The sequence below is a fragment of the Pocillopora verrucosa genome, chromosome 4, assembly GCF_036669915.1.
Source record: "Pocillopora verrucosa isolate sample1 chromosome 4, ASM3666991v2, whole genome shotgun sequence".
In the NCBI taxonomy this organism is placed as follows: Eukaryota; Metazoa; Cnidaria; class Anthozoa; order Scleractinia; family Pocilloporidae; genus Pocillopora; species Pocillopora verrucosa.
In genome coordinates this window covers 29,971,574-29,985,568 of record NC_089315.1, presented here as the reverse complement: position 1 = coordinate 29,985,568, position 13,995 = coordinate 29,971,574, and the positions used below count along the sequence as shown (strand labels likewise).

The following is a 13,995-nucleotide window of genomic DNA, read 5'->3' as shown; positions in this document are numbered from 1 at the left end:
ATTAGACAATTTAAAAACTCTCAAAAGTGACTGATTCATGTAACTTCTCCTTATAATATCCAAACACTATCCAACAAACAGATGATGATAATACTGAAACTTATCCGGCAGAAGTTCTCTTAATGTTACATCAAATTCTCATAACTTATTTACAAATGTGTAGCAACTAGAAGGGAGAATTAACAATCAGATCTTGAGTATTTAAGGGTTAAAGGAAGAGAACAGAAATGCTTCCTCTCAGCTACTGATCTCAACAATGCTAGTCCTTTACACACATTTAAGTTTCTGTCAGAGATAAACATTCAGTGAATTGATATTCCCATTCTTAGCACTTAGAGGCCTTCTGACACAAAGGTTTGCATGTGGCATCCTAAGTGGATTACTATGCTATCATTTTTACTGAACCCGTCAATGTAACGCTGACTGAAAGGTTGAAAATACGTTAAAGAATGTTTGTAAATGCATCGCAATTCGACGAACACGGTTCTGATTCGTCGCTTCCTCAATCAGATCTGTAAACTGATCTGATTGATGGAGTCATCAAAGCGTTTAAATCTCTTCATTTGATTATTGCAGGGGTTAAGACGTAACTGAAAATGGGCCATAAATCCAAATTGTTTTTTCCTCTCCGGCCAACTTATCTCCCAACTCGCCTTTAAACGGTCCCATAAACTTAAAAGTAAACTGAGGCTTCTTCCATCATGCTTACGATCCAAACTATAGTTAAATTTCATTCAAGGCCTTATTGAGTTTGGGTCTTTCGTCGTATTTTTAGTATATTTTCCCACGTTTTCGAGAAGGGTCCTGATTATTTCCACTGGCCACCTGGCCTTAGTGTCACAAACTCTCAGAATGCCTTTTTACCCAAAAGAACGCCGACTCTTTCAGACATTGATATATATAGGTCTATAATGATGCATGTGACGCTTTTCCGTTATTTTGCGGCAGAATTTTCTTCTCTTTTACTCCATACGGCAGTACATGACGTAACATCCAATTTGCTTTGCTTTGTTGAGATTGAAAACAGGTTTGTTTGTACCAATGAACTACGCAGGGGACTACAAAGAGGGGTATGCGATTGGTCTGGTGTAGGATGAGCCTCTCCCTGAGCCCCTTCCCCCCTATATTTCTAACCAGTTCAACTGATCATTCGTACTAAAAAATTTATCTCACCAAACGCTGAAAGTTTACATGTTTCAAATAATATGCAATCACAAATTGTCGCAGCATTGAGCAGCCAATGCTTCAGCCCAGGAATCAAAGGGCATTTAGAGGCAATACAGACAGTGTACAATTCACTTGCTTTTCAACCAAGCAACCAGTCCTCTTCAATGGACCTCATTCACTGAATTTGTTTTTTGCTTCATCTCAGTCGACAGTCGGCCTACTTTTAGTATAATGGCTGAAAGCCATTTCTGTGTCGTTGTTATGAACCAAAATTCACTCCTAGCAAAAAAATATCATACTTTAAACATTTGTGGAAATTTTGAAAGGGGTAACAAGTTTTGAACCTTCGCATCATTAAAAAGAAAGATCAGTCGAAGGTAACAGAACGTAAAGGTTTGCCCAAAGTTAAACGAGAAATAACTCCACACTGTCCTCGAGTTTTCATTTCTGTAGAAAAAACATCATTGATTGTCCCCTGAAGTTTGGCTCTCTTAAGAATATCTTCTGCAGTTTTAAACTTGAGAACTAATAATGAACAACATAAAATGATAACCTAAATCACAGACATCATTCCCCATGATCTTGGCTATATTTTGGGGCAAGGTCGCAAATTGGTAAGTTTAGACATTCGAAATTGTGACAACGTAAAATTAAATTGATTAGGTTCAGAGTAAGCAGTAAAAAAGTCCAACAAATGCATATAAAGATGTCAGAATAAACAAAAAAGTAAGAAATTTCAATAGTTATAATGTCTCCTCGTTTACAAGGAGTTACATTTGTATCTCATATTTACCGAAGCATGCAAACTCAATGTATCTACAGTTGACTAAACCACCAAATGCTCTCATTAAAGTGCTTCATCACAGAATGTTGGCGTCACGTGGAAAGGTAATTATACAGACCCAAAGTAATATCTTGCAATTCAAATGTAAGGAAAACAGTCAAGGCTTTAGCTAAAAAAGATTTAAACATTTCATTTTGTTTCCTATCCAGAAATTTCCCGTTTGCTTTTCAAAACTGTCAAATTGAACGAAAGACAGAAATAAAAGAACTGCTTTTTCGGGGTCATAAAGAGACTTCCTCTCTCCAGAAACAAGCCCCTGTTCTCTCAAGAACATGGGACTCAAGCACTTCTTCCCAACCTCTTTGAAAAGAGTCAGGTGTAGATTGGAACTCTGCATGTGCATGCATTTGAACCAATAGCTATGTTTCTGAAAAGTCTCCCTATTATGTGACGACTATTATGTCCTCCACGACAATGCAAAAAAAAAAAAAGTAATTTATGATTTAGTACAGCAACTGTCATATCTGATTCCTACGACAGTCATTCTTGTAACATCCTTTTTAATTATCTCCGAGCTTATACAATATTTCTGGGCCTTTTAAGTAAGCTCACTTCTCGGGAGTAATTTTTCCACTCTAAGACTTGAGTGAGGGAAAAATCAATCAACCTTTTGAATCTGGCCAAATTAAAGAAATCTGTAATTAAAAAAAAAAAAGAATTTCTTGTGACTAGAAAATAGGAAAAAAAATTGAGAATTCCTTCTCAGTTCTTCACATAGTTAATCACAGCTCTGCACATTTTGGAGAACTGGGTGAGAAGAATTTGATGAAAAATCTTGCTCCATTCTCGACTTGTTGTAACTATTGTGCAAATGTGATCTAATTGAGGGAGCATGTAGACTAAGGGGGTAAGAACGTAGGTGTACTTACAAATGAGAACGCCTATCAAGGAATACCTCTTAAGGGGGGAGGTTACAATTAGGATTTTACATCCTTTTTTTTTTTAACAATTTAAATGTGACCCTTGAATAGTACCTCTGTCAATAAAACTAAAGTAAGAAATTACAGCATACACCAAAAAGCTAATAATATACAATAATCACATTATTAGAAAGAAATCCACTTATTTTTCATGCAACTAGATTTATGACTGATAGGATGGGGTGACTGGGGACATGTAACACCTAGCCCAACTCCACCCCTCTTGGTCCCATCCTATCATTGCCTTATCTCGGATTTTGAGATCTTCATTTAGTTCCTCAGCACTCCCTGGTAAACAGCACTGTTACAATGCAAAGGCGTCCAGTTACAGGGTAGTGGAAATCTCTATACCTGAAGAACTCTGATAATTGTTCGCATCTCCAAGAGGCTGCAACTTGTTTACATTCCCTCCCAAACCAAGGCAGTTTTTTGCTGCTCTGAATCCAATACACACCACAATTAATAGATTCCAATGCATATAAGACCTTTCCATGTATTCCGTCATTTTCTTGATGCAAGTTAAATAAGAGTACTAAGCTTGTTCTGTGCCAATACTCCAATTCATTTCATTTTCATCAGTAAGCATTGCAACCAGTCACTCGCTATAGACCAGCAACTGAACAAACCCAGCCAGCAAAATCCACCTTTTTTGACTCAGATATCTTGATGAAGACATGATCCTGGAAGAATAAGACAGAGTAAAAGAGCAGTGGTCTTTAAGGCTTTTTCAACTAGATGATTTTGCTTTGAGGCAACCCTCTTTTATTCTGGAAATCAGTCCCATTTTAAAACCAATGTAGACTCCACCCAACATGAACAAAATAACACATCACTCAACCACCAAATACCTCACCATCACCAGAGCCAAAAAGAAAACTACCTTTGTCCAACTTACAGCTAATCTCATAAACAATACTGGTAAAAGTATAACTCATTTCTGGATGGGGCTATTGGTGACACTTTTGGTTTTCCACCTTTTTTAAAAATAAAGTAGCCTTAACCCTTTAATCTCTAAGAGTGACTAGCATCCAGTTTCACTCCACTGTATCACTCTTGAGGCAAACAGTAAGGTCATGATGATAAAAGAAATAATAACCAACTTGAGAGGTTCTTGATTGTTAAATAAATTTTCTCAGTACTATAGGAAATGTACAGAGAGCACCATGGAGAAAGTGTATACTGATTTTGGGGCATTAAGGGTTAAATCCTTCAGTTTCATATTTGGGCAAAGTAACTGGTTAGATGAAAGACCCAGCAGAGTTTCAAATGTAGAAGGGGAAGTTTATGTTTCTAGGTTGTTCCGTTCTTTGGCAAAATGTTCTACAGTAAAATTGTGTAACCACAAATCTGCCTTATAAGCCCAATCTCTGGATAGGATGCTCACCCATCACCTGTTACCCCTCATACAGGCCATGAATTATTCACTTTTCTGTTTGGAACTCAATGCTGCCTTTACATGCCATACTGAAGGTGAGGTTTGCTGCCATTTCAAAAGGTAAAATCATGATGCTATTGTAAAATTCCTAAGAAAAGTTCCAAGTTTATTTTAAAATAAATGTTTTCCATAGCATACAGAACTTACCATTAACACTTTGAGGTTAGCTCTTTCTGAAGGATTCTTAACAAGACTGAAACAGATTGAAATAGATTACTGTGAGATTTAGCTGTTTTCTAGAATGTCCTGATCTCCAGTGCATCTGGATATACCACAACTTACTCCCCTAAACATTTATGTCCAAGTTTGACAATGAACGATTATCCTCTGGTAGTTAATGCTTAAATAGGCTTCAATTCCGATATCGTGTTGTAGCACTTTACATATGCATAAAATGCGTGTAAAGTCCGTGTATGTATGCCCTCATATTATTGATACTTAACATGTAATATCACTCGAGAGACATCAGTTATACAAAAGATTCACGAAAACTTGAAGCGTCGTCACAGTTATCTTACAAGCAAAACAAAAAAGTTTCTGTAGCGTTGATACAGATAAAAGTGGCGATTGTGATTAATTTCACACTTCACAGTCGAAAATCGTACGAAACGCAAGTATCATCAGGGCTCCTACTAAATTCCAGCTGAAAGTTATCGGGAAAAAGAACGATAAATTTCGAAGATGATAAGTTTCGAACGATAAGTTTCGGAGATGGTGACAAGGAGAGCGACTATATCGAGCGAAAACAGCGACTGGAATAGTCGAATACGATTAAGTTCAAGCTTTCAGTAGGTATGCTTAGCTTAAAAAATTGAAACATTGAAATGCCGAAGATAACATAAATATCAAATGAATACATACCCTGGGATTATCACTAGCAGAAGAACTCGCAGAAACCTCCGTCATTTCCGACTTCTGCCGATAAATCCGCCGACGGAATCAGCAGTTCAATTTCGCGCGGCCCGCCCATTAAATCAGCTTAGCAGCCATGCCTATTTGCTTGTAGGAAAGTGACGTCACTGTAGAAATTCTACCAACTACCAGCACCATATATGGCGCCCGGAAAAAATAAGTAATTCTGTTACGCTTTTCGCGGTACGTCCGATAATAACTATTATTCATAACCATCATATGGAAGAGTGTGGGAAACATTGCCTACCATTTGTTGACAAACTCACAAAACTCTTCTGAAAATTGCTCTGGTGGTAGCTGGGGAGGAGGCTATCCAATAAAGAACAAACATGTATAACTTCAGTGACAATAATATACCATTCTTCAATAATATACCATAGTTTCTACAAAGATTTTCCCAGCAGTAAAGGAGATGATTACACAATGCAGCAATCCTGAACTTGCTGCAAACTTTACATCAACACAGAAATGCACGCTTCTCCAAAGATATTATTAGGAGATCAAACTGATCAACCAATATAATAATAATAAATAATAAAACTACTTATATAGCGCTTATCCAGTCCTGTTCTAAGCGCTTTACAATATGTTACTCAAACATTTGGTTAGTCAGAACAATGGAGGGAAGAAAAGCAATTCAACTTGCTTACTCTGTTTACACAAATTTTATGCACATCCTCTAACTAACTCGCAAGATAAATTCCTTAAAAATTGATTCACACGACTTTCATCAGTTTACTGTTAAGACTTTTGGCATCACCTCATTCACAATATAGTCCAGTAATTCAAATATCGCCATTGGCCTTGCATCATTGCTCACACCACTGGGTGGCCTTGTTCCTGGAGGTATTCTCTTTAAATGTGATGGACTTGTGCTTTTTTGGTTTTCTTCAGGTGGTGGAATTGGATACCTTCCAATTGCCATCTCAATCAATGATAATCCAAAACTCCAAATGTCAGATTGAACTGTGTAGTTAGCTCCTTGAAGTCTTTCAGGCTGAGAATTTAAAATGTCAAAGATTAATTGCAAATAAGGTGAATCTTCTGTATCTTAAGTTCTCTTTTCATGGCTTATTCTTACTTTTCAGAGTTCATGCACTTGGACAAAATAATCTCTAAGGTTTATTTGATTAAAAGGAAATTTTCTAGGTTGCAGAACTTACTCAAACTATGAATGACATACATGTACCATGTATCTCCTTTCGAGTATCAGAAACATCTTTAAGCCTTCCTTATCATGCATTTTCCACCTCAGTTTAACTTGTCTGTGGATTGTTTTCTTGTTTTCTTAGCTTCCATGTTGGATTTTAACTGTTACATTTTAACCCTTTCACTCCCAAAATCTCACTGTCAATTCACCTAACAGTGTGCTATACACTTATCATAATTCTAGCTATGAGAATTTGGTCTTGAATCAAACAATATCCCCCAGATGATATTTTCTCTCTCATTGTCACCTCTTTGGTTGAAATGCTATTGATATGGTAAGGAAAAATTACTCATTGGTCATTCCAAGGAGGTATAAAGGTTAGAAACATGTAATTTCTTTTAGTACATAATACCAAAACTACCATTCACTTATCAACATATTCTCCTTACCGACATGTAAGATCGTGTGCCAACAAAAGAATTTGCCATTGAGTCAATTAACTGTCCACTAACTCCAAAGTCACAGAGCTTGATTTCACCACAGGAGTTTACTAAAATATTTGAGGGCTTCACATCTGATTAACAAAAAGGAACACTTGTTGTGATGATCACACTACTTTGAGCAAGTTTATGAAGTTGGAGTATTCCACAATTTTACTATTAAATTTGACAAGACATGCCTAAATTTGTTAGGAGGCAAGAATATGGTTCCACTATGATAGGTAAATCATACTAGGTAAATAATGTTAAAAAATTGGGCTTCATACATTCCAATGATTTCAGCTTTTAGAGGCAGCAATCGCACATGTTCAGAAGTTTCAATAAGAGCTGGTAATCATGAAATTTGCCATCTACTTTACTGTTTTTTCCCTCTACTTCACAACTCACTGACAACCATAAATGTTACAGTTAGTAAGAGATTGTGATGTGGACGGAGAGAGCTCACAGGTATGCAAAACTATCTAGTTGCCTTTGCAAAATGGATTTTTGTGAATTTTCACGGTATATTCAGACTGGGAATTCCCAACCATAACAACTCTGGTTCTAAAAACCTAGAAATACCTAGAAATTCCTAGAAATTCCCAGAAATTCCCAGAAATTCCAAGTCTATAGCCACTCAGAGCACCAATGACTTTCCCTGAAAAGCTGTAAATTTAAAAAATTCCTAGGAATTTCTAGGAATGTTTAAGAATTACTGGGAATTTTAAGTAAACATTTGAGGTTAATGATATAAAATAAATACTTTAAATTAAAAAAAACCCAGCTAAAATTCAAGTATTCAATGAAATTTATTTACAAGCTTCATTAAGGTTTACATGTAAAATATTTTTGATTAATTATTAATATCAACATGTAGTAATATTAGGATGGAATTTGATTTATTTTTCTTTTCTTGAAAACTTCATATGGTTTAATCCTCAATTACAGCTATTCATATAATATAGTCCTAATCAATCATTAAATTTGGTTTGACACAAATTGTGAATAAAATCTGTTGATTCTTTTCCATAAAATTCAATATCTTAAATTATATTTGAAAACCAAGCACTCTTGGGAGTGAAGGGGTTAATTACAGTTAAACAAAACTGATTTTTTAATTAAAATCCTGTTGTAACTGTAACAATATATTAGAATGAAGTTATCCTAAACTGCAAAATTAGCTGCTGTTTGTATTTTTTTCCTTGGGCTCACAGTGAGTTGGCCTTGAATGAGGTTGTCTACAAGAAGCTTGACCATTTTGTATCCGGATTCCATAACATCTGAATTTGAAAAAAAAATCTATATATATATTTTAAGCTCAGACCAGGTCTTTAAGATATCTATAAGGAAAAGGGCATTCATTGGATTCTCAAATTGAGAAATCTCTTTTATATTGAATTACTTTTATATTGGAGTTAGTACATCTCTCCCATAGATTTTATTAAAAGAGGGCTGAATAAAATATTTTGTTTTTACCAAGGAGGGCTTCTTTATGTAATAAGGTTTGTTTAATAACAGTTCCTATTATGAATCTTGAGTGTTGCCAAACGTGACTAAAGGAATCTTGAAACCTTACTGATAGGTTGATTTCATTGTAAAGCATAAGCTTAAGAAACTGCGGCATGCAAGTGACCGATTCGATTCTCAGAATTATTCTAGTTTCAGTTGCGCCGAGCGTTATGTAAGCTTAATTCAACCCGTTACATCTATTCTTTTATAAGATTTTGATCACGTAACGAATATCGTAATTTTTACTCACCACGAACTTTCAAAATCGTAGCTTTACAGATGGCCACTCGACCATTATTTGTACCAGTCAGTATGTCAACTGTTGTCCCTTCTTTTAACTCCACGGCGCCAACGATTTTCTTTTCTTTTACAACACTCACGCTGTTCGCGTTTTCCCATTGAACCACAATAAAACCTATCTTTACAAATGTTATATTAAGCGAAACAGTTGAGAAAAGTGATCAACCGATGAAAAGTACATTCAAAGATGAGCGCCAAATGGAGTCTTCTTTGTTTCCGACACGGGCATGATCACGTGGACCTTTTAGGGCTTGTCATTGGCTAGCAAAGTGAATCCGCTGGCTTGCCGATTGCAGTGTTAATTAAAGTGCATAACTTTGTTCTGACTTCTCCGACCGGTTCTACGCTTCTAGACGATAGATACCTTGGTGATATAAATAATGATGTGAGCTCACTCTATGTAGAAATAATCGACAAGAATCGATTGCACTACAAATGCACGATTTGTGGCAGAAAGTTGTCGAGGAAACAAAGACTCGAAACTCACTTGAGTTGTGTTCATGGCAAAGGTGAGAAATAACACAAGCCAATCACAATTTTGAATGCGATTACAAATCGTCTTTTACCCTCATATTTATAAAAGAAGGATACCACATTAGGAAGTATAAGAGATACATAGATGATCCCAGTGCGTCTTACAAAGGAGAAACATTTGTACAAGAGACAGATGTAACTATATGCGATTACAGAGGTGCGTTGGAACTCTGGTCCACAAATGGTTGTGCACTGTCCAAAGTATAAAACAATTTTGTTGATAGCTGACAGACAGAGAAGAACAACAAGTAAACTTTAGAGCTGTTATCATTGAAGTGTGACTTGCACTTTTCATTTGTATATAAAGAAGGACTTGTATTTTGCACCAAAAATAAAAAGATGTAATATTTTTTGGGAGATCCAGTGATGGTGACATATAAGACATTAAGTTATGAAAGGAAACTTGGTTTGTACTTCTCGCTACTAACAAGTCTTGTTTTAAAAATATTTTCAGATCAGAGTTTCAAATAAAGTAAACTGAAGACGTCATTTAAAAGGTGTTTTTTCTCAAAGGAAACATTGACTACCTCTGTCTTGTCTGCATGCCAAATGTTTGCAAAGTGTGTGGATGATCCACAAGTATTGGAACTCTTACAAAAATGTTTTGTAAGAATAAAATCAGCAAAACAGATTACAGCAATCAGTCACAAAAACAGAGCAAAAAAACTGAAAAAAAAAAACAGCAACAACAATCATGAAGAAAGAAAAAAATAATGTCAACAAAAAATAAAAATGTCAGCAAAAAGTCTCTGACAGTGTTTGAGGCAACTGAGCTTGACTGTTCCAAGGTTTTTTAACAAAGGCAACCAGTAATGTAGGTTAGGGAAGTAACTTAAGTTCATAACTAACAAAGTTCTTTAAGTGTAGATAACAATGTAATTATTGTGGAAGTTGTGTACCAAGAAACAGCTAATGAATGTTTGATGATTTTGGCACATCAGTGAACATGAGACATTTTGCATCACAATAAAGATATTTTATGATCATGGAATCCAAGAATCCTTTGAGGTTAGAAAGCAAATCTGTGATATGAGTACATTGGGTTAATTGACAATTCCATTTAACATAATTGACTATTCCATTTAACATAATTGACTACTGGTTCATGAGAAAATCCATATTAATGTAGAGATTTACTAAAACTTAGTTTGGATAATAAATTTCATGATCTTTAAGTTATAAACATATACATGTATGTATATCTCTTGGTAAATTTTGTATAGCATACCTTTTATTGAGCCAAAGTTTTAAGCATATGAAATTACTCTTTTTGTTAAAACCTTCACATTCAAGGTATTGAAAATTTCTTAGAATTTATGTGGACCTCAGGGTATTTAAATTGCCTCAAATTCAATTCCCAGAAATTCCCAAGAATTCCACCCTTCTTAAATTATAGGTAGTTTGTATAGCTGAGAATTCCTAGGAATTCCAAGTGTTCACAAAACTGGAGTCTTCCTTTCCCAGAAATTCCCAGTAACTCCAAGCTTTTTAAATCAGAGCTTATTTGCATAGTTGGGAATTCTTGAGAATTCCTAGGAATTCCCAGAAAACTGGGAATTCAGTTTGCAAGGGTTATTTGCATAATTAGGAATTTTTGAGAATTCCTAGGAATTCCCAGAAAACCAGGAATTCAGTTCACAAGGGTGTACAAATGATAAATAAATTTATTTAATCGATTGTCTCACAACTTTAGGTCACTATCAATAATGAAGGGAAAGCTATCATGGAAGGCATGCAATATCTCAACTGCTTTGATTCACATCTTTGTCAAGAAATGAGTTGGATGGTTGCCCATTGCAATCTACAGTCCAATTTGTATTAAGTGGTCACCCATGGGGAATGGTGGGGTGACTGTTCAATAAAGGTGACCAGCAAATGACTTGCATGATGTTCGCACATAATATTTTCCTAACAATCCAAAGAAGAAAGATAATTTTTAATACCCTTTGGACATCTTAACTTAAGGTGCTAAAATTGATTTTGGAAGATAAACACAGAATGAATGAAATGACTTGAAAGGTTACTCTGAGTTTTATTTGTGTGGCTCTGCTTTAAGTGACTGTTCAAATAGGCTGTTGGGCCTGTCTGTATTTCAGGCTTGAGGTGAAAATTACAGCAATTCATGGGAAAAGATTTTGGGACTTAAACTACCAACAGCCTAATACAGGGTGGTTGCTTAATATGGTGCTGCTTAATACAGGTTTGACTGAATGTAGTAGAAGCATCAAACAATCCTGCTCAAAAGTAGTAAAGCATAATCATTCAACCTCATCACTGAAAAAAACTTGCAGTATGGTAATAAATCCATTACACTCTTAATTAAGTAGTACCGGTAACAAAAACAATCAAATGTTAATCATTCACTTATCTTATATAATTATATCATTGGCTAAATCTATATATTATTATTAAATAGATGTACAATGCATTAATAATATTATTAAATAGATGTACACTGCAGCACTCATTAGTAAGAGGATGTTGCCTTCTGGATGGAACAAGCAATTTTGTACCAATACCAATTTACCATGGTTACAACACCTACCTCTGTGTATAATATTGTGGTTATCTCTAAGGTAGCTTAAACCTTTAAAATCTGTAAGAGAACAATTTTCATACAACTGACACCTGGGTAAGAAACATATTTCACAACCCAAAAATTGATCTTAGAGCCCTGCATATGCAAAGTCTTGTTTGAACAGAAATTTATAGCCAGACAAGTACAATACATAGAGAGCAACATGTCTAACTATTCCACAGAAAGGAGGATTCCCTTTTGAGCATGTGGTTTTCCTTGCTCTTTCTGCACAGTGCAATACAACCTAAATTTGAATCCAATCCCATAAATAAAGCTGGATTTTACATCTTTCTTTTCTTTTTTCAGCCTTGATGGCTGCAGCATAATTTTGGACGTAAAATTCCCCTTTCCCAAAATTCAAGGTTTTTCTTATCCTTGAGGTAATACTGTGTACATTAATCCTGGACTACACATAGGTAATTGTCCTACTATCTGCTATACATAATATATATAAAATATAAACTAGTTCTTACCGCAATTGTGATAACTCCCAAAATATCCTCATGTACTAGATCAGCCTTTTTCAATATTTGATCCAGGGAGTCACCATCCTGAATACGAAATCAATAAGATATTTATTTCACCTCATTAACACTTTCACTTCCAAGAGAAAAATATTGGCAACAAACTCAGTGGGTCTGCCACCAGGCAAAAGTTGCGCTACGTTCTTCCCGAGCCTCAACGTGATCTTGTTTATACAGCACCAGGATTGTTTAAAGAATCAAGAGACTTTGACATCAGCCTCCTTTCTCTACTATTAAAAACTCTTTGTCCGACGCAACTACCTCCTCTGTGCAGCGGATGGGATTGTCCCCCAAGTACAGGTAATTTTAGCTCGACTGCAGACATCATCAGAATTAAGTTTTACTGCAATGATAATATTCATAAGTTTCACAGCGGAGAGTCGAGTGATGCAGAATTTTGTTCTCTCTGGGATGAAATCAAAATAGTCCTTTTACGTATAGCTTCCCATATCAGCGAAGAAACAAAACTTGAATGGGAAGAAGCAATCAACAGGCTGCGGCATGATCCCTTAAACCCAGAGGCTGCAAGAAATGCCTAGGAACTACAGGAAATGTATCAGAAAGACATGATCACAAAAGAAAGTCTTGCATCAGGGTTCGCTTGAGTGGAGGGGCAAATTCAAGATCTGGGGAATCAAAATGAACAGCTTCGCGAATTGGTGACAAACGGGCTGGCTCTTCATCGGCAGAAGGAGGAGGTCGGTTTAAGGAAGAGACTGGCTTACTTTAAGAAATTCAGTGAATATTGAATTATATAGCCTACTTCGCCATTATAAGAGTAAGTTTCTGAAGAAAAAACTGTGCTGCTGTGTCAGTGGAAGAGTACAGCAGGGTAATTTAGTTTTATCAACTGAGTTGATAACGTAAATTGGCCACCGTAAAGAGTTTCAAAGCTGACGTTTGGAGCGTTAGCCCTTTCGTCAGAGAGAATGACGAAGTTGAAGCGATTACCATGATATTCTGACCAAAGTAATTCTTCTTATCACAGCTCCTCTTCGTATTATCATCGATGTCAGATCCATGACAAGCCGCAGTTCTCGAGAGGAAGCTCCAACGACGACGAAATCCTTTCATCCGCAGCCAACTGCTTCAGCCGACGAACCTCCGGCGACTTTGACAATCACAGCTAATCAGCCCATACAAAGAATAGTCTAGGAAATACGTCGACATTACGATCTATCAACAGCTGAGGAAAACAGATTTGTTCAACGTCTCGAGGATGTCGTACTGTTTGATCTCGGGATGGTTCTCAAAAAAGCATGCAAGGGGTTCTGGATGACCCTACCACGATCAGCGAGCTTGAAAGGTTAGTTTACACGGTAACCCTGTACGATGCTTCAGGGCTTGTCAAGAGACATACTCTTTCTCATTTCTATTGGTACCACGACAGGCCGCGTCCTTATCTAGCTTGGGAAACATTTTTCAGTGTCTGAAACAAGTCTGCTAAAAACAAAGGAAATTGAATTTACTTGCTTCCGACTTTAGGACCTTACAGCTAAAAACCTAACCCTAAAACCTTTTTGCGTTGTTCACGTCCAGTGTGAGCGAACATAAAACAGTAAAGATCTTACCCTCTGTAAACAAAACTATTATGTCTTTGGTCTCGTGAAATGTTGCAAATTTCCTCAACACTGCCTCTAGGT

The 13,995-nt window shown here is 36.2% G+C and overlaps 1 protein-coding gene across 1 annotated transcript; it reads right to left on the bottom strand.

Moving 5' to 3' along the window:
- Positions 1 to 1,153: 1,153 nt before the first annotated feature.
- On the bottom strand, positions 1,154 to 13,426 carry LOC136280418 (dual specificity mitogen-activated protein kinase kinase 1-like). Its single transcript, XM_066165450.1, has 8 exons — positions 13,304 to 13,426; positions 12,292 to 12,379; positions 11,796 to 11,846; positions 6,878 to 7,002; positions 6,039 to 6,275; positions 5,526 to 5,587; positions 4,514 to 4,559; positions 1,154 to 3,611 (listed from the first exon to the last, which is right to left on the bottom strand). The coding sequence occupies exons 1-8, from the start codon at positions 13,424 to 13,426 to the stop codon at positions 3,534 to 3,536; spliced, it is 810 nt and encodes a 269-aa protein (XP_066021547.1). The 3' UTR covers positions 1,154 to 3,533.
- Positions 13,427 to 13,995: the final 569 nt, after the last annotated feature.